Below are 21,654 nucleotides of genomic sequence, written 5' to 3'. Positions count from 1 at the left end.
ATCTTCCAGCCAAATATTATATAAATAGCAATATTTTAGTCTAGCCTTCTATTGTGTCATTTTTAAACATTGAGCTCTTCAATTCTACTCAGAATTTAGTTGTATAGGTGGAGCTATGAATAAAATTCTGTACTGCCTCCCATTTAGCCCAGCTAACTGTGCATAACTCAGCCCATGAGGTCCCGTCTGAGAGACAATGACAACAAAATTAGTCTATTGGGTTAGTCCAGATCACATCAAGAGGGGGTGTTTACCCCAAAGATACAGACGTAGTGAAAAGAAGGGCCATCTGTACCCCAATGTTTATAGCAGCAATGGCCATGGTCACCAAACTATGGAAAGAACCAAGATGCCCTTCAACGGACGAATGGATAAGGAAGATGTGGTCCATATACACTATGGAGTATTATGCCTCCATCAGAAAGGACGAATACCCAACTTTTGTAGCAACATGGACGGGACTCAAAGAGATTATGCTGAGTGAAATAAGTCAAGCAGAGAGAGTCAATTATCATATGGTTTCACTTATTTATGGAGCATAACAAATAGCATGGAAGACATGGGGAGCTAGAGAGGAGAAGGGAGTTGGGGTAAATTGGAAGGGGAGGTGAATCATGAGAGACTATGGACTCTGAAAAACAATTTGAGGGGTTTGAAGTGGCGGGGGGGGGGGGTGGGAGGTTGGGGTACCAGGTGGTGGGTATTATAGAGGGCACGGATTGCATGGAGCACTGGGTGTGGTGAAAAAATAATGAATACTGTTATGCTGAAAATAAATAAATTTAATTTAAAAAAAGAAAGAGGGGTAAACAAAAGACCCAATCAATAGTGGGTCTAGCCATTGAGGATGATTCAAGCCAGTAGACCTGGCTTTACTTTAAAGGAGGTCTTTGCTATGATGACCCATTTTGCCCCATAATAAGAGGACAGAGGGATATAGATAGTCCTGAAAGAGCTTACAAGAGATTAAAAATGCATACTTTGGCTAAGACCCCTTCCTGCCCAGTTGGGTGCATGTGTTACTGCTCTGGAGGGGGTCACTTTGACTCTGGAAATCCCAGGCTCAGAATGAGTCTGAGCCTCTTATGATTAGTTACGCCTGTAGGTCATAGCCAAATTCAGGTCTGGAGGCTAATCCTTGATCTATAGAATAGAAATGAAACAGGTGTAAAGATTGTACAGAAGCCAGATAACAAACCTAAAGAATTCGTATTCCAAGTGGGGGTGGTGGTGGTTGTGGAGGGAGGGAACCAAAGGAGGGGGAGCTAAGCCATGCATTTAGAGATCTGTGAATGTTCTTTTATCACAATACACACTGCTTAGTGGGCTGTCTCTGCCTTCTTTAAATTACTCTGTTACACAAAATGCCCAAGTGAAGCCATCAAGGATAAAACAGAGCTTAGTGGCAAAATGAATAGCCAGAAGCAAATGAGAAAGAAAAAAAAAAAAACCACTCCAAATCTAGGCCATTTTCCCTAATCAAAATTCAGAGAATTTTCCCTGAAAGTTCTGTAATTGCTTGCTCCATTTGTGTCAGCCAAAGGTTTGTGGGGTTTTCCAAGGGAAGCAAGGGAAGATGAATTTCTGTAAAGCATCACTCAGTTGCATACGTGATCTGTTTCGTACAGCGTCCACGGTAAGAGCGTCACCTGGGACCAGGGCCTGCCTGCCCAGTCCCTTGCTCAGATCGTGTGCCCTCCAGTTTCCCGCTGATCCAGCTAGGAAGGGAACAACTGTCAGAGAGATCACATCCTGCTGTCCTGGATTGGGGCGGTTCTGGAGTCTCTCTGCCATTGTTCCCTTCCACTAGGATGATAACCAAAAGCTCCCTTCTTAACAGAAGCCAATACCTGTAGAGAATCGTGGCCAGTGATGGCCATTTCACACAAAATGGATCTCGCCCAAGAAGGCAGTGTGTTCCTCTGTTTCTCAGAATGGCATCCGGAGCTGGGGCTCTAGAGGAATGCTGGATACTCAGTCATGACTTCCAAACTCCCAAAGAAATTCCTCCTTATTGGGATGCCTGGGTGGCTCAGTTGCTTAAGCAGCTGCCTTCAGCTCAGGTCATGATCCCGGTGTTCTGGGATCAAGTCCCACATCGGGCTCCTTGCTCAGCAGGGAGCCTGCTTCTCCCTCTGTCTCTGCCTGCCATTCTGTCTGCCTGTGCTCGCTCTCTCTCCCTCTCTCTCTCTGACAAATACATAAATAAAATCTTTAAAAAAAAAAGAAAGAAAAAAAAGAAATTCCTCCTTATTAAAAGTAAAATGAATCAAATATTCCAAATATTCCAAAGTTTTCAGAGACACTGGAAACACACAATAACAACAAAAACCCACTTCAGTTTTCAGACTCTGGGATGCATTGGGACTGAGTCAAACAGCTGGCTAGACACACACATACACATACGCCCACACGGACTCACACACAGAAGAGCCGAAGATTCAGGCAAGTTAGAGCTGGATTTTGTAGCCAAAGTGACAAGTGCTAGTATTTTTGTTACATCTTGTCAGATAAATACCAATCCTTAAGAAACGCTGGTTTTTGTTTTTGTTTTTGTTTTTGTTTTTTTTTTTTTGAGATCTAGCTAAACCTGGCCACTTGTGGGTGAGTGCTGAAAACCTGAAATGTTAAAGAGGAAAAAAGAAAGTGCTGTCTCATAATGTACCCCAAATTCGGATGCAAACCGAAAACACTGTATGTAACCATTCAGACGTTAGCGGATGCCCGGGGGCGTTCTAAACCGCCCAACCCAAACCCAGCTTTCTGATTGAATTCTCTGTTGGAAACCTGATGTGAGGTCCTTGCCACAAAGTACAGATGGTCAAACATGCTTGGGTCTTCATCTTAAAGCTAGCGGATCCTGACAAGTTCACAGTCTCTAAAGAGTCAAAGAGCAGTGTCCGAAAAGTCAGATCTCCCCCCACACTCCCCTACCAGCACCACGCGCAGTAGCTACCTTGAGTGAGCTGCATGGCGAGTGTGGACAACTGCCTGCTGAATTTGAACAAGGTGGACACACCAAGGTCACACAATTCATAATTCGAATTGCTCATAATTCGACTCTTCGTTGAGAGGATATGAGATGTGTGGCTGGCCTCACTCCCCAGAGCCAGGGGGTGGGGAAGCGTAGTAGTTAGAAGCAGCTGCTTTTGGAGATCCTAGACGTGCCTGGGTCTGCACCCCACTTTCCAGCCAGATGTGACTGGAGGGGATAAAGCTCTGAGTACCCATGCCTCTGTCTGTAAATGGAGGTAATAAGCAAGGCCGGCACGGAGATGGTCATGAGGCTTGAGGTCCTGCTTGTGACCAGCAATGCTGCTTCCATCCGGGGACACCATCCTCTCTCCACCGCCCATGGGGCTGGGTGGTCTGAGATACTCAAGAGACTATTTTAGGAAGGGCGTGGCTGATAACGTACAAGAACAAACATTTGACCTGCTGTTTCATTTTAAATGTTTAATTAATTATGAGATAAAAGTGACACCACAGCCAGGAGTCCCAATAAATGGACTGAAAGGAAAAGAAAGAGCCTTCCCTCTATGCTAGCTTTTTTTTTTTTTTTTAAGATTTTATTTATTTATTTGACAGACAGAGATCACAAGCAGGCAGAAAGGCAGGCAGAGAGAGAGGAAGGGAACCAGGCTCCCTGCTGAGCAGAGAGCCCGATGTGGGACTCAATCCCAGGACCCTGGGATCATGACCTTGGCTGAAGGCAGAGGCTTAACCCACTGAGCCACCCAGGTGCCCCTCTATGCTAGCTTTTTGAAGTCTTCCTAGAAATCTGAATATTATTTCAGAAGACAGACACTGCCAGCCAGCCCAGCCCCACCGCAGGGTAACCATCAAAGTCTGGGACTTCCCTGTGAAAAGCGTCAGCAGATGCAAACTGCCTGAAGGGACTGTCTCTCCTTACAGGGTTGAAGAAAGTTTTAAAACCTTATTCTGGTCCATCTTTGGCTTGTCTGAAGTGATCTCGGTGGTGCTGAAGTACGACCACAAGTTCATCGAGAACATCGGCTACGTCCTCTATGGCGTCTACAATGTCACCATGGTCGTAGTGCTGCTCAACATGCTCATAGCCATGATCAACAACTCGTATCAGGAGATTGAGGTAAGGCCAGCTCACTGAACTTGTCCTCCCTCCCTTGGTTTCTACATGGCTGTTTGAAGCAATGAGGGTAATGACATTAGCAGCTCCTGTGAAACCAGGGGGTGCCTGTGGGGCTCGCTGGGTTAAGCATCTGACTCTTGGCTCAGGTCATGATCTCAGGATGGTGAGATCGAGCCCCGCTTCGGGCTCTACACTGGGCAGGGAGCGCACTCAGGATTCTCTCTATTGCTTTAAAAAAAAAAAAAAAAAAAGTGAAGTCAGAACAGCACACAACCAGCATGCTTATCACACTGCCCCCAGGAGCCCTTTTCGTCAACGTGCCACATGGCAGAGTGGCCCCCCACACCAAGTGGCCCAAGCTCAGCTGAGAGAATCAGGATGTTAAATCTTTCCTCTTCCATATGTTTCCTCGAGACAGCATGCCAGTGGCCCATGGCCAATCAGAATGACTGTATCTTTCAACCAACATCCCCTTTGCCTCTTGCATGTTATTTATTAAATACCTACTGTATACAACGTCCATGCCTGGCACTGGTGACACAAAGATGACTGAGACAGTCCCTGCCCTGTAACAACTCAGTTCCTTGAGAAAAACAGATACATCCATGAGCAAACTCCACTGCCCTGGGCCCAGCCCAACTAGAGCAGTCCTACCAGGTACACAAGCCACAAAAGCAGAGAAGTTTCCAGAGGGGAGGCCTGAAGGCCATTCAAAGAGTGATACAACTTTGTCAAATAACTCAGGGAGTTCAGGAGACAATTTATCAAAATCTGAAATGCATAAGCCATAAGCTGTTGATAACAGCCTTGCTTGGAAGAACAAGAAATTAAGAAAAAAACTAAATGAGCATTCATAGGAATCTAGTGAAACAGATTATGATGCATCTGAACAGGAGAATAGTGCTCAACTTCAGGAAGGACAAAGATGTTCTTCATACACTGGGCGAGAGACCTGCCAGTTAGCGTTTAAATGAAAAAAAAATCAAGTTGCAGAACAGTGTTCATAGTGTGCTCTCCCTTGTGTAACAAAGGAAGAAAAGGGCATACATGCTCACTTTTAATTGGTTAAGCTTTGAAAAGGAAGAAATCTCTGAAACGGTCCACAAGGAACACAGCAGGGCTACCTGTCCAGAGGCGGGGGAGGGGAGAGTGGAAGAGAAGGGGGGTGAGGGAATGGTGGGAGGGGGGGGAGGGAGGGGCTGAATGCCTTTCTCCTTAGGCCTTTTCATGCTTTCTAAATCTTATTATTGTTTTACTTATTATAAGATAAAATAAATAAGCTAAGGATTAATAAAATGCACTGACCTATTTTGAATTGACTCAACAATTGCAATCCTAGGATAGACCTAGGCAGAAGTGTGGTTTTACATAGGTGCTTATTAAAGGAAAAACGTGCAAATAGCCCATCGATTTCAGAGGGTTCCAATAAACTCTGACGGAGACTCGAGAACACTGCATCTACAATGAGGAAAAACTTGTTTGCGCTGATATCGCGCAATCTCTATGACATCGTTAAGTGGGAAAAAATGCAAGTTGTGGAAAAGCACACCTAGGAAAATCTTATTTACATAACAATACGAATGTGCATGTACAGAAAGAAAAAGCAGAGAAAGGCAGGGAAAAGCTACCACACCATTGATGGATTGACCCCGGGCATCCTCTGGGGAAGGGAGTTAAAGGAGAGAGCTTTGGAAGGGGGCTGTCACACCTTTGTACTTAGATCTTTTATAAGAAACAAGCACTAGTGTATTTCTCAATAAGAAGAAATTAAAGACCTCCCAGAATTGTTTTGCAGGGCTGTGGAAACAGAGCAGCCCAGAGTGGGTTTTCCCCACAGTTCTGGAGTCTGGACGTCCCAGATCAGGGTGCTGGCAGAGCTGGTTTCTTCTGGGTGTTTCTCCTCGGCTGGCCGATGGCTGCCTTCTGGTGGCATCCTCCTATGGCCTTTGCTCCCTGTGGGTGGGTCCCTGACATCTCTTCTGCTCGGTATAAGTTCATCCTTGATGTCAACCCAGGGCCCACTCTAACAGCGTTGTTTAACGTTACTTACCTCTTTAAAGGCCCCTATTTCCAAACACAGTCACATTCTAAGGTGCTGGGGTTTAGGGCTTCAACATATGAATTTTAGGGGACACATTTGGTTCATAACACACACCTCCCCCAAAAAACAACATGAGCCAAGGCAGGAGGGGTGAAATAATGTAGTATTCTTGGCCTGTAAGAAGGCAGACTGCACCAGGAAAAGCAGCAAGAGGTGAGAGGGAGAGGTGAGTCAGCACGAAGCCTGAGCCTTGTCCCTACTTTCCCTCTTCCCCCCAAAGGAAAATGCAGCACTCTGTCCACAAATGAGCATATGTTGGCATGGTGTACATATTTACTCACTTATGCAGGTGAGCTGTGGCCAAGCAGCCCTCCCTGCCCTTCTGGGTCTCAGTTTCCCCAAATGTAAGAGGAACCAGATGGTGCCTGGATAGTATGCAGGTCTCCATACCACTCACCCAGGGTGCGGCCCCTTTCCAACAAGCACATTGTGCTTTGGTCCAAAGGAACGTGGCATGGAAACCATGGATTAGTGTGGAGAGATGCCCACTAGTTTGGGGAAGGATGAGGCACGGCCATGACGTCACGTGGGCTTGTGAGGTCAAGCGACCCCAGCATGGCCTTGTGCCACGAGATGGAGAGCGCACACTGCAGCCCACACCTCCTCTCAGCACTCTGGGCTTCTCCTCAAGGGAGAGCACGTGTTCCCTCCCATCTCACCAACAATGCATGTGCGAGGATCCTGAGAAGCGGAACAAGGCCACTAGACAGTGCCAGGTAGTACCCCGGCTCACGCTGGACTTCGATGAAGTACACATTTGTGAAATCTTCCGCGAGAACACTCATTTCTTCAGTCAACAGATCTAGAGCACCTACTCTCCAAATCCAGGGACCCACCTGCCTCTACATGGGCCATGCCCCATCTTGGGGGAGAGAGGCCTCCTCCACCTGAGCTGCCCTGCCCATGTGCTCCCGGTCCTCTTGCGTCCTTGGGAGCTGCCACTGCACATCATCCCTGCTCCACCCCTAGCTTCGCCCTTCCTGTCAGCATTTAAATGAGATGCTGGATCTTTAAAAACAAAAAACAAAAAAAAGTAACTAAAAAAATCCTCCCTCCATCCCGCTTTCCAGCTCTTTCCCTCCTGCTCTTTCCTGCCAACTTTCTCAGAAAAGCTGTTTACACTTCTCACTGCCTCTTCTACTCATTACCTCCCACTCTTCTCCGCTCTCACCCCACCCACACTTGACCTGGCAGAGAACTACTCACCCCGGGGAGCTCAGCTCCAACACCAGCCATCAGGCAGCCTCCTCGGCCCTGCAGGCCAGGTCAGGAGCTCCACACCCAGAGGACCCCGTAGCCCTTAGCTCGACTCCAGGTGAAAGACGAGGCGATGAACAGTTTGCCATATTTGTGCCATGGGCCAGGCCGTGTGCTCCAAGAGTCCATAGTCAACCCTGTGCCTACCCCCAGCCCAGGCCAGCCACAGAGTAGGTACTAGACACATGTCTGCTGAGTGACTACAGGTTGAACTCCAGGCACTGTGTTAAGTTATGGAGATGAAAATAATATTTCCCGAGGGCCTTCTAATGTCTGACACAAAGTGAATTCATGTCATTCTCATCACATGACCTATGCTAGTGTCTGTGAGGATCGGAACCCACCCCCTGCTGGAGCACAGACTCGGTGCCAATCTCAAGGCTACGAGAGGGAGGCGGCATCGTCTCCATCTCCCGGTGAGCGAGCCCAAAGCCCTTGCTGAAGTCAGGCAGCTAGTAAGGGGTCGTGTGAGCCCAGGTCTGTCTGATGCCCAGCCCCAGGCCTCTCTGCTGCTCTCAAACCACCCCACTAGGACAGACGCCTGAAGAGCCTGCCTATAAAAGCCACACACACCTGCTATCTCTTAGGGGGCACGGATACCACGTCAGAAGTAATGGATGTGGGGTTTAAATCTCGCACTGCTACGAGGGAAGAGAGCATGGCTGGACTGGCTGGGGCTCACTACAGTCAGGTCTGTTTCTCTCAAACGACACACGCAGAATCCCTTCACGTCCCCTGTGGTAGCACTCCGACCAATCAGAAATACGCTTGCTAATTAGAAATACGCAGCGATAAGATATACCACGGGAGCTGCTCGCCACGTGAACCTGCTACGTACGTGACATGTGTCAGGTCCACATGGGAATGTGCTGTAAGCATACAATACACACCGATTTCAGAGACTCAGTAGGGGGAAAAAATGTGAGTTATCTCATTAAGAATTTTTATAATGATGACACACTGAAATGATTCACATTTTGGATCTCCTGCATTAAAAAAATAGGTATCACTGAGATTAATTTCACCTGTTCTGTGGGGTACCTGGCTGGCTCCGTCAGGAGGGCTGTGAGACTCTCGATCTCAGGGCTGTGAGTTTGAGCCCCACGTTGGGTGGAGACATTACTTCAAGTAAGTAAATAAATAACACTTTAAAATAATGTAAACTTTGATGAATCACTAACTTCTACTCCTGAAACGGTTACCCTATGCATTCGCTAACTAGAATTTAAATGAAAACCTGAAAACGAAAAAACAAAAACAAAAACCCGCACCTGTTCCTTTTTCCCTTTTATACTGTGACTACTAGAAAAATTTAATTTACTTACGTGATTCACCTTTGTGGCTTACTTGCTATTTCTACTGGGCAGCACTGCTCTGGAACATGAATCCTTTGATGCCATGGTGGTGATTCGTGAACCGGCAGAGCTCTCGATGGCTGATGGGATTAAGTTCCAGTGAGCAGAGTTCTCGGGCTTGCGGCACGTGGAGAAATGTTTGTGAAAACACCCAGCGGAGAGTCAGGGAGGAGGAACAGGCTGAGCTTTTCCAAGAAATGAATCCCGTGGAGTCAGGCAGAGATCTCAGGGAGGACTAATTTCGTATGGTCTGAGCAAGAGAAACTCCTCATCCAGGGCCAATGTGAACAGCAAATAGCATCCCACAGCCTCTCAGCCGGTCCGGTTCCCAAGTCGGCCTGCATCCCGGCCCCTCACACCGAACTCCGCCGTTCAACTGTGGCCTTTGATGGTGTGTTTGTTTCCCTTTGTCCCCAGGAGGATGCAGATGTGGAGTGGAAATTTGCCCGAGCAAAGCTCTGGCTGTCTTACTTTGATGAAGGAAGAACTCTTCCTGCTCCTTTCAATCTAGTGCCAAGTCCTAAATCGTTTTATTATCTCATAATGAGAATCAAGATGTGCCTCATCAAACTCTGTAAATCCAAGGCCAAAAGCTGTGAAAATGACCTTGAAATGGGCATGCTGAATTCCAAATTCAGGGTAGGTGGCATGGGGTTCATGGGACCAGAGAAGACAGTGGGAGGGGGATGTGCTTGATTCAGAGGGTGCCGCTGATGCGAGGGAGGTCAGCAAGGGGACCCCGCTTTTCAGAATCCGTGGGCACATCAGCGTAAGCTGCAGCCCCAGCAGAGGCAGCCTGGGGTAGCTGCCCTTCTCCCCACAGTTCCCTGCAGGGGTGGCCCTACTGGGGGCTGAGCCACACCCCCATGGAGGCAACCACTTCGTGGGCCCCCACAGAGGAATGGCTCTTCCCAGAAAGTGCCTGGAGAATGATCTCCAGGAAGAAAGGTTCCCTTACCCATCATCTCCCCCTCCCGAAGACTGTCAAGGTTTAGTAGCATTTGAGAATCTCTGAGGCCCCTGGAAGAAAGATAGCCCCTATGAACTATAACTCAGGGCTTCCCAAAGTTGACCAAACTATATTCTATAACCTGTAGTCATCCTACAGAACTAAGGTCCTAAGAATGGTGTTCTAAGAAGCCTAGCAGCAGTGGGTATATAAGCTTCATGCGGGGCCTCTTTTCAGGGACAGTCTCATCTGTGCTGTTCACAGATGGCTGTCATATGTGTTGTACGAACATGTGTGTGTGTGTGTGTGTGTGTGTAGTATTTATTATATATTTGGATGTTTTGTTTATGTTTTTGTTTTTCCAGAAGACTCGCTACCAGGCTGGGATGAGGAATTCTGAAAACCTGACAGCAAATAACAGTTTCAGCAAGCCCACGCGGTATCAGGTAACCACCCCTTCCCCAGGCATGGGCAGAAGGGGGCGCTCTCCAGACATGGATTTAGTAACTGGGCTGTGTCGGGGCCCCCCAGCCCACAGCTCCATTCCTTCCTTCATTCCACAAACGTGCACTGAGTGCAAAGGATAGACTAGGCACCGCTACTCCCTGGGGATGGAGACGGGTTCCCGTCACAGCAGCACGTCCAGGCCCGTGAGGCATGGAGACAAGGAACAAGGAACACACACGTAAACTCGTGACCTCAAATTGATAAAGGGAGAAAGAAGAAAACAACAGGGGGCAAACAATGTGGGTATCAGAGGAAGCCACTTCAAGGACAGGACACTTAGCTAAGACCTCAAAGAAGGAGGAAGCCCTGTGGGGCCTCCCAGGGATGGAAAGAGTATCCACAAAAGCAGGAGGAGAGAAGCCTGTCAGGGGGCAGTCATCCAGGTGCAAGGGAGCGAGACGTGGACTGGGTTGTGAGTAGGGGGAGGGAGAAAAGCAGACAGATTCAATATACATTCTGGACAGACAGGCAATGGAGTGTGATGCTTCTCCACAGGGACGGGGTGCCCAGCATGACTCCCAGGTGTCTGTCTGAAGCGACCAGGCGGACATGGGTGTCTTCACAGAGACCCTGACCTAAGATACCAGCCTGCCACAGTCAGTTCTTGTACATAAACCTTAGAAGACGTTTTATGCTTACGGTCCTTTGCATGGCTTTTGGAAATTAGTGCCACACCTCTGTATCCGTCTGAATCAGCCCATGAGCCAGTGATAAATGGCAACTTCAGGTTATTGATTATAAAAGTACAGGCCATGCGTTTCCTGCCTTCCCTTTCTCGATGATCAGCAGTTCTGTCCATGCTGATCAGGGCTTATCAGAAGTGAACTGCAAGCTGTCCTGAGCATGGCCATCCCAGACGGAGCAATGAGACCTAGCATCTTCCAGGCGTAGGTCCCTCAAAGTATCTCCAGCCATATTTCAGAAGCCAGTTACGCAGGTAGGAGCATTTAAGCACACAATTAAGAAAAGGTTCATCCCTCCAAGTACTTAGAGTTTGATGAGAGGACACAGGCTAAAAACTAGAAACAGGCAAATCTTGTATTTAATCGTGTGCAAAATTGGGCCTGACCAGTTTGATCTGCTTTGAGTTATGTTACAGCATAAATCCTTCCGTCAGTGGAGAGATTTTTATCGCTCAGCTTCTCAGAGAAAAGTATAGATTATCTGTGTCATGAAAGAGATAGAAAGCCCTCATGGGTTAGGGTCAAGTCCCTGATGGGTTTCAAGAAGAATCAACTGCCGAGATAAAGAAAGACTGATGATGTGGTGAATGTCCTCTACCTAGAATGGATCCTTTATGAACAAGACTGTTTTCAAAAGCAGCCTCGGGGTGATCCCATTTCTATCTTGCCTCACCACTGGCTGAGTCCCTGCTGCCATCAACATCCCCAAAAGCTTCCCACCGTGATTACAGAGATGGGTGGTAGTGGGCTTCGGGCTACAGATGACCTTGGGCAGCCTGCTCACCCCATATTTTGGGATTCCACCAAGAAAAGCCCCTGGGCTATTTATTCGAACAGTTGTCACAGAAAAGAAGGAAGGAAACAGGACCAGTACACATTAGAGGGGAAGGATTGAGAGGGAGCGAAGAAGGGAGAGCCCTTTTTGCATCTGCCCATATACTCTGGCTCAGCCCTGCAAGGTGAAGTCTGGGTATCTTCCTGAGCCATCATCTGCTCAGAAAGGAGTGAAATAAGAGACGGCATGAAGGATGGCGGGGTGCAGCCTAGACACTAGCCCAGGTGTGATCTCACCCAACGCCAGAGGGAGAGGCAGTAGCTTTAACCCCATTAAACAGAGAGAAAACTGGGGCTCAGCGGTAAAGGTCCACAGCTGGTTGAACTCTCTCTGACTCACAAGTATAGTCCTCTCTTACTACATCACCTTTCCTGGGCACCCAAGCCTTGCGGAGAACCTGTCCAGCCTGCCTGAGAACATCTGAGCCTGTGGAACATGAGGGGAGGGGGCAAGGTATAGAAGCAGCTTCTAGAATGAAGGACTGGGGCAAGGGTCTGGCAAAGCCTCTTGTTTTCTTGGGCCCACTGGCAGCCTTCCAAGTTGCACTACTTTCTTCCCAAAGCAACTTCCAAATGTGCAGGAGGAGCCTGGCACACTTCCTCTTCCTTACGCGCCTGGCCGCACCCGGAGCCGTCACCTCCCTGAGGACAGATGGCTGGACGCATGTCCCTTACACTGTCAGCTTTCTGAGAAATGCTGTAGCATTTCAGTGTCGTCCACATGCATGGAGTTTTTAAGCCCGTTGCCTTTGTGTCTCTTCAGCAGATCTGTTCGGTTTCTCACACTCAGTGCATGGGGGTGTTTCAGCTTGTCCATGCTTTGCCATCTAGGGGTTCTCTGGTGTAAGGGAAGGCCATTTCCTCAGACCAGAGGCTCTCTGTGCTGTGCTTTAACTTAGGCCATGAGGGGTCTAATGGCTATTTTTACAAAACCGACCCCTTACTTTTGCTATGTCGTGGGGTTTTTTTTTGTTTGTTTGATTTTTTTTTCCCCCCAATCTGGGTTTATGTGAAACAACGGTGAACCAAAACCAAGATACTGATGAAGGGGTCAAAGTATTCCCATCAAAGCTACTCTGTAACCTGCTCCAGAATCCAAGGTGCCTGTCTGCTGGGGTGCGTGCAGACTCATCCAGTCCCGCTTGGAGAGCTACTTTTCCTTTTCAGGCAAAGCAAACAAGCTGCACCTCAAATGCACCAGAGAATCCAGGCACAGTCTGTTCAGGATCTAGGGTGTAATCCCTTCCCAAACCCAGTCCTCCTTTTCATGCTCTACGTGGCCTTTTCTGTAGAGACTGAAGCAAACAGGATAGACAACTCACTAACGGTGACTCCTTCTGTTTCTGGTGTCTGATAAACCCTAGTTGAACACATGGCATGTCCTGGGATCCATTTCGTACCCTCCCTTCCAAGCATCCCTCAATTTCTGTGTTCGTAGGCGGCAACACGGCTCCCTCTAGGTTCTGTTTTGTGGACCATCTTCAACATCCCATCTGTGTCCTCTTTGTTAACATCCTGAGCTCCCCTGGCTGCACAGAGAGAGGCCTCTCTTCCAGAGAAAGGCTTTCTATGCCTCCCCAGCACCACCAGCCTCCCTGGGAATGTGGGCAGGGGAACCACGAGGCTCCTTCCCTGGACCTCACTGTCATGACCATTCCGATCCCTTATGCCTCTCACCCTCATCCCCTCCAGTACTAGTTCTTTGGCCTGAGTGATGTCACTAGCTATGCTCATCTCCAGCACCTGCTAAGGGCAGGAGGGCAAGGTCAGTAGAATCGACACCAATGGGGACACATCCATTTGGGGAAAGTTTATTATCATCTTGAAGTGAAAGAAAATATGAAAGATAGCAAGGGGACATCCCAAACCGATCACAAAGGAACATTCTCTCACCCTAAAGACAGTGAAGAGGGGTGGGGGGGGGGGATTTTGATGTCCATCTTTTCTGAAAACAGATATCCCCTCTAGCATCTGTGTTAAAGAGAACTTTGGGCCGTTTGGGCAGGTTCTAGCCACTTCCACATTTCTGGGGACAAGACTGGCATCTTCTACTACAAACCCCAGGTTGTCTAAAACATACACATTAGACGGGAACCTGGTGCCCATCAGGACACAAAGTCTCTAAGCAGATGCTAGGTAGTCACACAACTCTCCTTTAAGACATCTGTCACTTCTGGGAGTGAAGTGGAGGTGGGAGGAAGGGTAACCGGTCCCTGCCTATCTGCCGTCCTCATGAGGTTCTGCTTATTCCATATTAAGCCCCTATAATCTTGATGGACAGTGAGGGGCTTAATAACAAACATTTGTTCCTCTCCCCTTGGAGCCACAGATGTGCAAACCTTAGCTCAGATGAGGCATGCCAGCCTTCAAGAATGGACCGTGAGCACTCGTGACAGTGACAAGCCTGTGACCTTCTTCCCCAAGGAAGTTTTTTTAAACAGTATTTTTATTGAAATATTCCCAAGGGTTAATAACTGAACAAAGCCATCCATCCTCCAAAATCTAGCTGAGGCTTCTGCCTGCATAGAAAACTGTTTTTTCAAGAACAAGTAGGTACCTACGAGTGGCCTGAACCCCTCTGACCAATGGGAACCAGTTCCTATATCCCAACCCACAAAAGCATCTTGTGTATGACCTTTTCCTGAAGGTTGGAAGAAGCCCCAGCGTTGGTTTCCACTTTGGTTACATCTCAGATCTGCCACTTCCTGGCTATGTGACCTTGGATATGTCACCTCACAACACGAGCCTCAGGGTCCTCATCTATGAATGGAGACGACCTCCCCACGCTCACCAGGTTTCTGGAAGCATTCAGTGGGGTCATTTTGTCAAGGAGGGTAAGGGGACCCCGGTCTATAGGAAGTACTCAATACAAGTGTTTTCTTGTTTCTTTTCCACCCTTTCTCCCCACCTCCCAGAGAGCCACTCTGCACTAAGGGGGCTTATGAGCAGGGTCTCACCTATTCAAAACAAACGGAGTTTGAGGGGCACACTGTGTATTAGTAATAAATGTACCATGGAATCTTTTAAAATAAGGGGTTGAGTCATGTTGTGCTACAACACAGGGTAAGACAGTGATCACGGCCGTATCTGTAGAAAAACTTGACTCAGCACCATTGCGGAACAGTGAACTCACCATTGCAGAACAGTGAACCTCCAGCTTATACTTCTACCCCATATATTTAAAGAGTCTTCAACTGATGAATCCAGAAACTAAACAACCCTTAATTCTTGAGGTTTTCCTTCAAATGGCAACAAATGTTAACAAGATCTCCTTGACTTGCTTCAGCCTGAAAACTTGCAGAACACTTCTGAATGTTACCTTCAGGATGAATTCCAGATACCTGGTGGTCTGGGTTTTAGGGGTTTTGTGCTTCTTCCCTGAAAACTGGCTCAGGACAAAGTTGGTTTTGTATGGGTTTCGGAGTTCAAAGTGAAAAGAGCATTACAGAGTGCCAGGAAAGACATCGATTCTTACCACTTGGGTAACCTGCCTTAGGGACTAGGAGAACGTCCAGGAGAAATCTAGCAGCGCAGTTTAACCACTAACATGACAAGACCCAGGCCTCTCTGACAGAGGGCAGCATACAACTTGCTCTCTCACAGTTCAGCCAAAATAAGATCACGACTCAAAGCACAGAGCCAAGGAGACTAGTACCCGAGGACGGAGGGGGTGTTGGGCAGCAGCGGCCTAGAGGTGACACAGGGCTCCCTGCAGATGGCCTTTGCCTAGTTTGGTTAGAGTCCTGGAGTCACACAGCCTGGAGACACCGGGCTGAGGGCTTTGCCATCAAAGGCACTGAGAGAACCCGCAGCTGATGACAAGAATGGGCTCAATCCTTCTCTTTGCCATCTAGCCAGCCACTTCCTTTGGCTTACAAAAAGCTTTTCCTGAGCCCACGTAGTCGGAGAAAACTCAGTAACCTGCCTGACCACACACAGCACAGTCAGGGACAGAATGCATGTCCCTCCTATGTAGAAAGTGCTGCCTCTGTCCCCTGAGTCCCCAGGTATGAGCAGGCAACAGGAAGGGGTCAGCAAGGAGCAGGGAACCCCTCCCTCTTTGCCAGCTGCTCGGCCCTGGTGAGATTCCGACATCTCAACTATGCAAGTATTTCTAAATCCTGGGACTGCCCAGGAACCTTCCAACGACCAGCTGGCAAAATCCAAAGTTCACCTCCTGCCGTCTTTCTCGCACTTGGCTCTATTCTTGGTGTCTCTGAAGTGTTTACTCCTACCTCCTCATTTGCTTCAAGAGCCTGTATCTGCATAATACACGGAAGCTGCAGGCCCAGCGCTTCCCCTCCAGCACGACAGGCGCGCAGGCTTTCAGGGAAGTGGGATCCTGGCAAAACCTCCTGAGGTCCCCCCATAACTGTTTCTGCCTCTGGTAGGAATTTTCCAAGGTAGAGTGGACCTGTCCAGCCTGGTCCTGACTCTGTGCTAAGCCCCGAGGAGAGGCCATGACCAGCTAAGGTGACAAAAAAATGTCCGGGTGGAGTCAGGCATAGGGCCCTCAAGCAGCCCTCACTCTCCCTGGTTTGGCCTCTCCCCCTTGAGTGTCCTGGTCTCATGTCCCCAGGGTAGGGTCACTCTAGGGGAGTAGTTAAACAGACACAGGCCCAGGTCCCACCACAGGAGAAGCACCCTGAGAAGAGAGGCACCGGGCATGGGGGCACCCCTAACCACTGACCGGGCACTCCGCGGGAGTGGGGTGGCCATACATACACCATGCGGGCGCCTGCTTCTGTCCTTGGCCAGGCTTATCTGACCCTTTCCTTGTGCTCCCATTTCAGAAAATCATGAAGCGGCTCATAAAGAGATATGTCCTGAAAGCCCAGGTGGACAGAGAAAGTGACGAAGTCAATGAAGGTGAGCTATGGGTTCTTTTCATGCGGACGGGCAGTGGGCTCCCGGGGTTACCAAGCCCTGTTCCTATCCTGAGGCCCTGGGGGCACTTGCTTCCCTTGCTGGTTCGGTTGTGGGCAGAAGGAGGTGCCATGTGGCTGTGGGGGTGGGGCTCCTGTCCCCTCGCTGACTGTGGGCTGGGGCCACCACCACCATCCCCCCCGGCTGCCTACAGCTGCCTCATGTCAGAACCAGCCCCCCGGCCCAGAACCCTTCTCCAGCTGCCACGGTCCTTCCTGTTCTGTCCTTGTGTCCCTCTGACCCTCTCATGCCTTCCTCTTCCGCTTGTAAAGACTCACGATTAGACTGAATAATCCAAAATCATCTCCCTGTTCAAAACCGGCTGATGCGCAGCCTTCATTCCATTTGTGCCGCTGGTTCCCAGTTGCCAAGTGACGTGATCGTACTCAGACCAGACCCCAGGGATCAGGACCTGGTTATCCCTTTGGGGGCAGGGGCTGGTGATACTCCTGCCTAGCCCAGCGATGGCTGCCTTGATTCCCCCACCGTGTCCCACGGGTGCAGGGCGACCCAGAATTCCTCATTCCGCAGGTACACATACAGAGAGCCAGAGGCAGACTGGACCTCTCTTTCAGATCCTGCCACCATCCTGTCTCCCTTCTAGGCTGTCAGAAACCTGACAGCCTGCAGTGTTTCTGGAAGCATTCCCCACCTTGGAATCACATGCTAAAAATGCCCATCCCAGACGGCACCCAGGCCCAAGGTGTCGGCATCTGCGGCGTGGCACCTGGAGGCTGTGCATTTTGATAAAAGCCCCAGGTCATTCTAATGCACACTGAGGTTTGCAGACAGCATCATTTTCACTGCCTGGGTGATTTTCCAGGCCATTTTAAGCAGTTACTCTTAAGCGAAAAGCAAATTACCTTATACCAGGTCATTAATCTTCATGAGACACACAGGACAAATATTTGCTACCTGGAAACAGCCTTCTCCATGAACGAAGGCACTCAGTGTCCCCCTTGCTCAGGCCACAGGGACCTACGGGAAGAGCCTGGTCAGTTAGTGACCCTCTGCTTCCTACTGGAGGTTCCAGGAGGAGCCTGATCCAGAAGATCACCAGCGGCAGAACTCACTCCTGGGCTGACACTGTCTGGGGGCTGAGTGGCAGTCGTCTAGTTGCCCCTGTTGTGGGGTCTGAAACGTAACACCGCCAGGTGGCCTGATAGCCACCTTGAGCAGTGCGTCCTTGTGATCAACAGGAATGTAACTCATCACAGATGGTGGGGTTGCCAGGGGTCATTATACAATGCAACCGGGGTGCAGAAAAACACCCCATGAAAAGGAAACAGGGGGTGTATGTGTTTGTCCAAACTGACCAGCTAGTAGCTTTAAAATCTTTGCATTTTCTGTCCACAACACATACGGAGAAAAGAGACAGGATAACGTGCTCCCAGACATCGGACTCCCATTTGAGGGCAAGTCCGATATCTATGATAACGGAAAAGAAAGTTTTTGAGTCCTCTTTGTAGCTCATGAAAAGATGGGCACTGCCGAGGCTTTTGACCAATGTGGTGGTTTTGACCCATGGGTGGATTCGACCCATGTGGTTCATGGTAGAAACCAGGGCAAGTTCCCTCCTGGAGGCTCCTTGCTAGAGAAGGAGGCAGTGGCCTGGGCGACACAGCGTGGGACAGGTGCTCGGGGTGGACCCCTGCTCCCATCAGGCTGCTGTGTGCCCCGTGCCCAGCCCATCCCTTCCCACTTGGGAGTTTCTCGTCTGCAGACGACGATCCCAGAGCACACCAGGGAGCGTCATGAGAACTGTTCCAGTTAATGACAGTGTTGCCCGGAGTCTTAAAATCTGCCTTTAGTGGCTCCGAGGCCAACATTCTACCATGGTATGAGATAGGCGCTAGGAAGGCACAACCCTGCTCCCGACTCCCTGTCTGTCTGAAACCCTTCCCAAACAGCCTGACCAGGAATGGGAGGAGGAGGAGGAGGGTTTTAAATGGATGGATGAGTCCTTCAGAGCTAGGAGTTAGGTGGGACTTAGGTCAAAACACAACCCTTGTCCCCTCACCTCTACCCTCTGTGGGCAGGCCCAGCCCTGACACTGTGCTAGAAAGAGGCACGCCCCAAACATATGTGGAAGGAGCCCCTTCTGCTGCCTGTGCTCACCACAAGCTCCTCTGTCCTTGCAGGTGAACTGAAGGAAATCAAGCAAGATATCTCCAGCCTGCGCTATGAGCTTCTGGAAGAGAAATCTCAAGCTACTGGGGAGCTGGCAGACCTGATCCAACAGCTCAGTGAGAAATTTGGAAAGAATTTAAACAAAGACCACCTGAGGGTGAACAAGGGCAAAGACATTTAGCAGCCCTCCTCGGCATCTGTGACTTCTACCAGCATTCCCAGGCCAGGATGGGTTTCCCAGCCACCAGGCCTGGCAGGGAAGGGGCCCGGCACCCCCTCCTCCAGGACACTAAGGGGACCCACTGGCTCCGTCCTGAGCAGACGAGCTGACGTGGGCAGCGTCATGGCCTGCCTTGACCCAGAACTGTTGTGAATCTAGGCTGTTGGGTAAGAAAGGCCAGCACAGGAGGAGGGGAGGAAATGTCCCTCTGACACGTGTGAGACCTTTCGTCCAGTCATAGGGACACGTGTCCCTGTGGTCAGTGCAGGAAGAGGCCTTCTTGGATACACACATGTGCCCTCCCACAGCACACGGACAGCATCCAACTCTGTGTCCCAGGAAGACAGACCACCTCACCCCACGCACCCCTTCTCACTCCCTCCCTTCCACCCACCCTCATCCCAACAGAACCGGGAGGTGACCTGTGATCTATTCTTAAGTGCCAGACGAGAACACAGACAGCCTAAGAGCAAAATAGTTCTATTTGTTTATAAAAAAAAAAAAAAAAAAAAAAAAATTTAAAAACGCTAAATCAAAAATTGTACTGTAGGTAGCACTGTTTAGAGAACAACAACAAAATCCAAATGATGTATTTTTACCTTTATTATGATTATCTTGTATTTACTATTTTTACCTAAAACGCAAAGAAATAAAATTACCTCATGAGAGCCTGGGGAGCCTCTCAGTGTGCTGTCCTCCTGCTGTCCCCTGGCCTGTCTGGAGGTGGCCTCGGAAGCCCACTGGCTCAGAACTTCTCTGGGAAGAGAATGGGGCAGGCGTGGGGTCGGGGGAGGGGGAAGGTACCAACCCTACCTCCCCCCGCCCCGAGATCCTGTAGCCAGGACCCCAACCTTCCAGCCCTCCTCTATCCCCACACCTTCAGAGTCCCACCTCACCAAGGTCAGGGAGGAAGTCCAGAAAAAGATGAGGGAAGCAAAGCATCTCCTGCCACCCACCCCTCCCCTCTCTCCCCTGTAGAAGGGGAACGGGTACTGGAGCTCAAGAAGGAACCTGCGTGTGAGTGAGGAGAGCGGCCACCAGAGGGAGCCCCAGGCCCAAACAACACCCATTCAGAGCAGGTTGGAGAAGATGCCATTGGATTCAGGGACAGGCCCCTGGCCCCAAGGGGGCACTTACTAGTAACACTAGCCGGACGTACTGAGTGAGCACTTGCTGGATACCAGGCACAGTGCTGAAATGTCTGCCGGCACCTGTCCACTGAGCCCTCACAGCAACCCTGGGAAGAGAAAGAGGCTCAGGGTCACAAATTCAGAAACCCTGCAGATACCTGGGAGGGCAAAACGGACGGACGTGTACGTGTGCGTGTGTGTGTGTCTTATACATGTGTATGCATGAGGGGGCTTGTGTTTCACCATACACACTGCATGCTCAGAGAGCAAACATTTGTACTTCTCGCTGCTCTAAGAGCAGGTGAGCTGGGGTCATGGATTGTAAAGCTGCTGCTGGCACGGAGGCAGGGGTGAGAGCCACGGCACACAGGGCAGCTGAGTCCTACCCAAAGTGCCCCACAGACCCTTGGCCCAGCCAACTGTTGCCGTAAAGAAGACAGGCCCAGCTTTACCAAATCCTCCCAATTTCCAGAGGGGGTGGGGAGAGCCCGTATCCATTGGGTCCCTGGCAGCCAAGAATTGTGGCTTCACACTGGGGCTGTCCTGGCACCACCGTCCAGAGCTCCAATAAGAGGGAACCAGAGCTGCCCAATGGGTGCCGGGGGCATACCGTGTGCTCACCAGCTGGGAGTTTTCCACCTGTCATCCTTGTGAGGGACCGTGGATGAATTGCAAAAATCCTGTAAATCCTCAGGTGCCCATCAGACCGTGTACTTGTCTTCATGATTTGACGGTGTTCTGGGTTGTCCCAAATTCTCATCCATGGCTCCCCAAAGCCTGCAAATGATGACAGCATTCATTCAGCAGGTATTTGCCGAATCTCTTGCCAAGTGCTGGGGATGACACAGCTTGGTGGGGGGGCGGGGATGGGGGAGAGCTCCTCTTTAAGCCCAGACTCTGCATCAGAAAGCTAATGTGCTTTGTAGGAAGAGTGACTGATTGATCAGGGGACAAATTATCAGCACTTCCGGAAGATTTCTTCTCAGATCTCTCACTGGTCTTCACCAGAACGCTAATAAACACTGGGAAGATGCGTTACGCAATTTCCCTGTCTGCCTTCGGCCACAGGCAGGCAGCAACCCCAACTTCAAATCCTGGGGTGCCCTTTTCTTTCAAACCTCAGCCTCAAATTTTCCCTCTAAGGAAGATAAAGGAAAACGAGTCCCCCTGAGTAATTAAAAACTGAAAAGGACACCAGGCACCGTCCCTTAGGCTTTGAACGCCGAGTCCAGGAAGTGAAGGACTGGACTCGTGGCCCAGGAGGGGACTCAGGGCCGCCAGAGAGGGACCCCTCTTCTGTGGAAAGCCATTACAAAGGCCTTGGAACTGAGGGTGGCAGAGCCATCCCCTGGAGCTGAGGCAAGAGCTTAGTGCTTTTCCAGGCACAGACAGTCTCCCTCCCTCGGCCCCATCTCCGTGGCTCCTGTTGAATTAACCAGGTGAGTAAAGCA

The 21,654-nt window shown here is 49.8% G+C and overlaps 1 protein-coding gene across 1 annotated transcript in view; it reads left to right on the top strand.

Annotated features, from left to right (window-relative positions):
* Nucleotides 1-19,775, top strand: part of TRPC7 (transient receptor potential cation channel subfamily C member 7) — a 146,504-nt gene extending 126,729 nt beyond the window's left edge. Inside the window, exons 8-12 of the mRNA XM_059174643.1 lie at nt 3,916-4,111; nt 9,242-9,463; nt 10,139-10,219; nt 16,591-16,666; nt 18,865-19,775. Coding sequence (XP_059030626.1) covers nt 3,916-4,111; nt 9,242-9,463; nt 10,139-10,219; nt 16,591-16,666; nt 18,865-19,034 — 745 coding nt within the window. The 3' untranslated portion in view covers nt 19,035-19,775. The remainder of the gene's footprint in view (nt 1-3,915; nt 4,112-9,241; nt 9,464-10,138; nt 10,220-16,590; nt 16,667-18,864) is intronic.
* Nucleotides 19,776-21,654: the final 1,879 nt, after the last annotated feature.

Source organism: Mustela lutreola, chromosome 5, assembly GCF_030435805.1.
Source record: "Mustela lutreola isolate mMusLut2 chromosome 5, mMusLut2.pri, whole genome shotgun sequence".
Classification (NCBI taxonomy): Eukaryota; Metazoa; Chordata; class Mammalia; order Carnivora; family Mustelidae; genus Mustela; species Mustela lutreola.
Note: the sequence above shows the minus strand (reverse complement) of the source record. Positions and strands in the feature narration are given on the sequence as shown.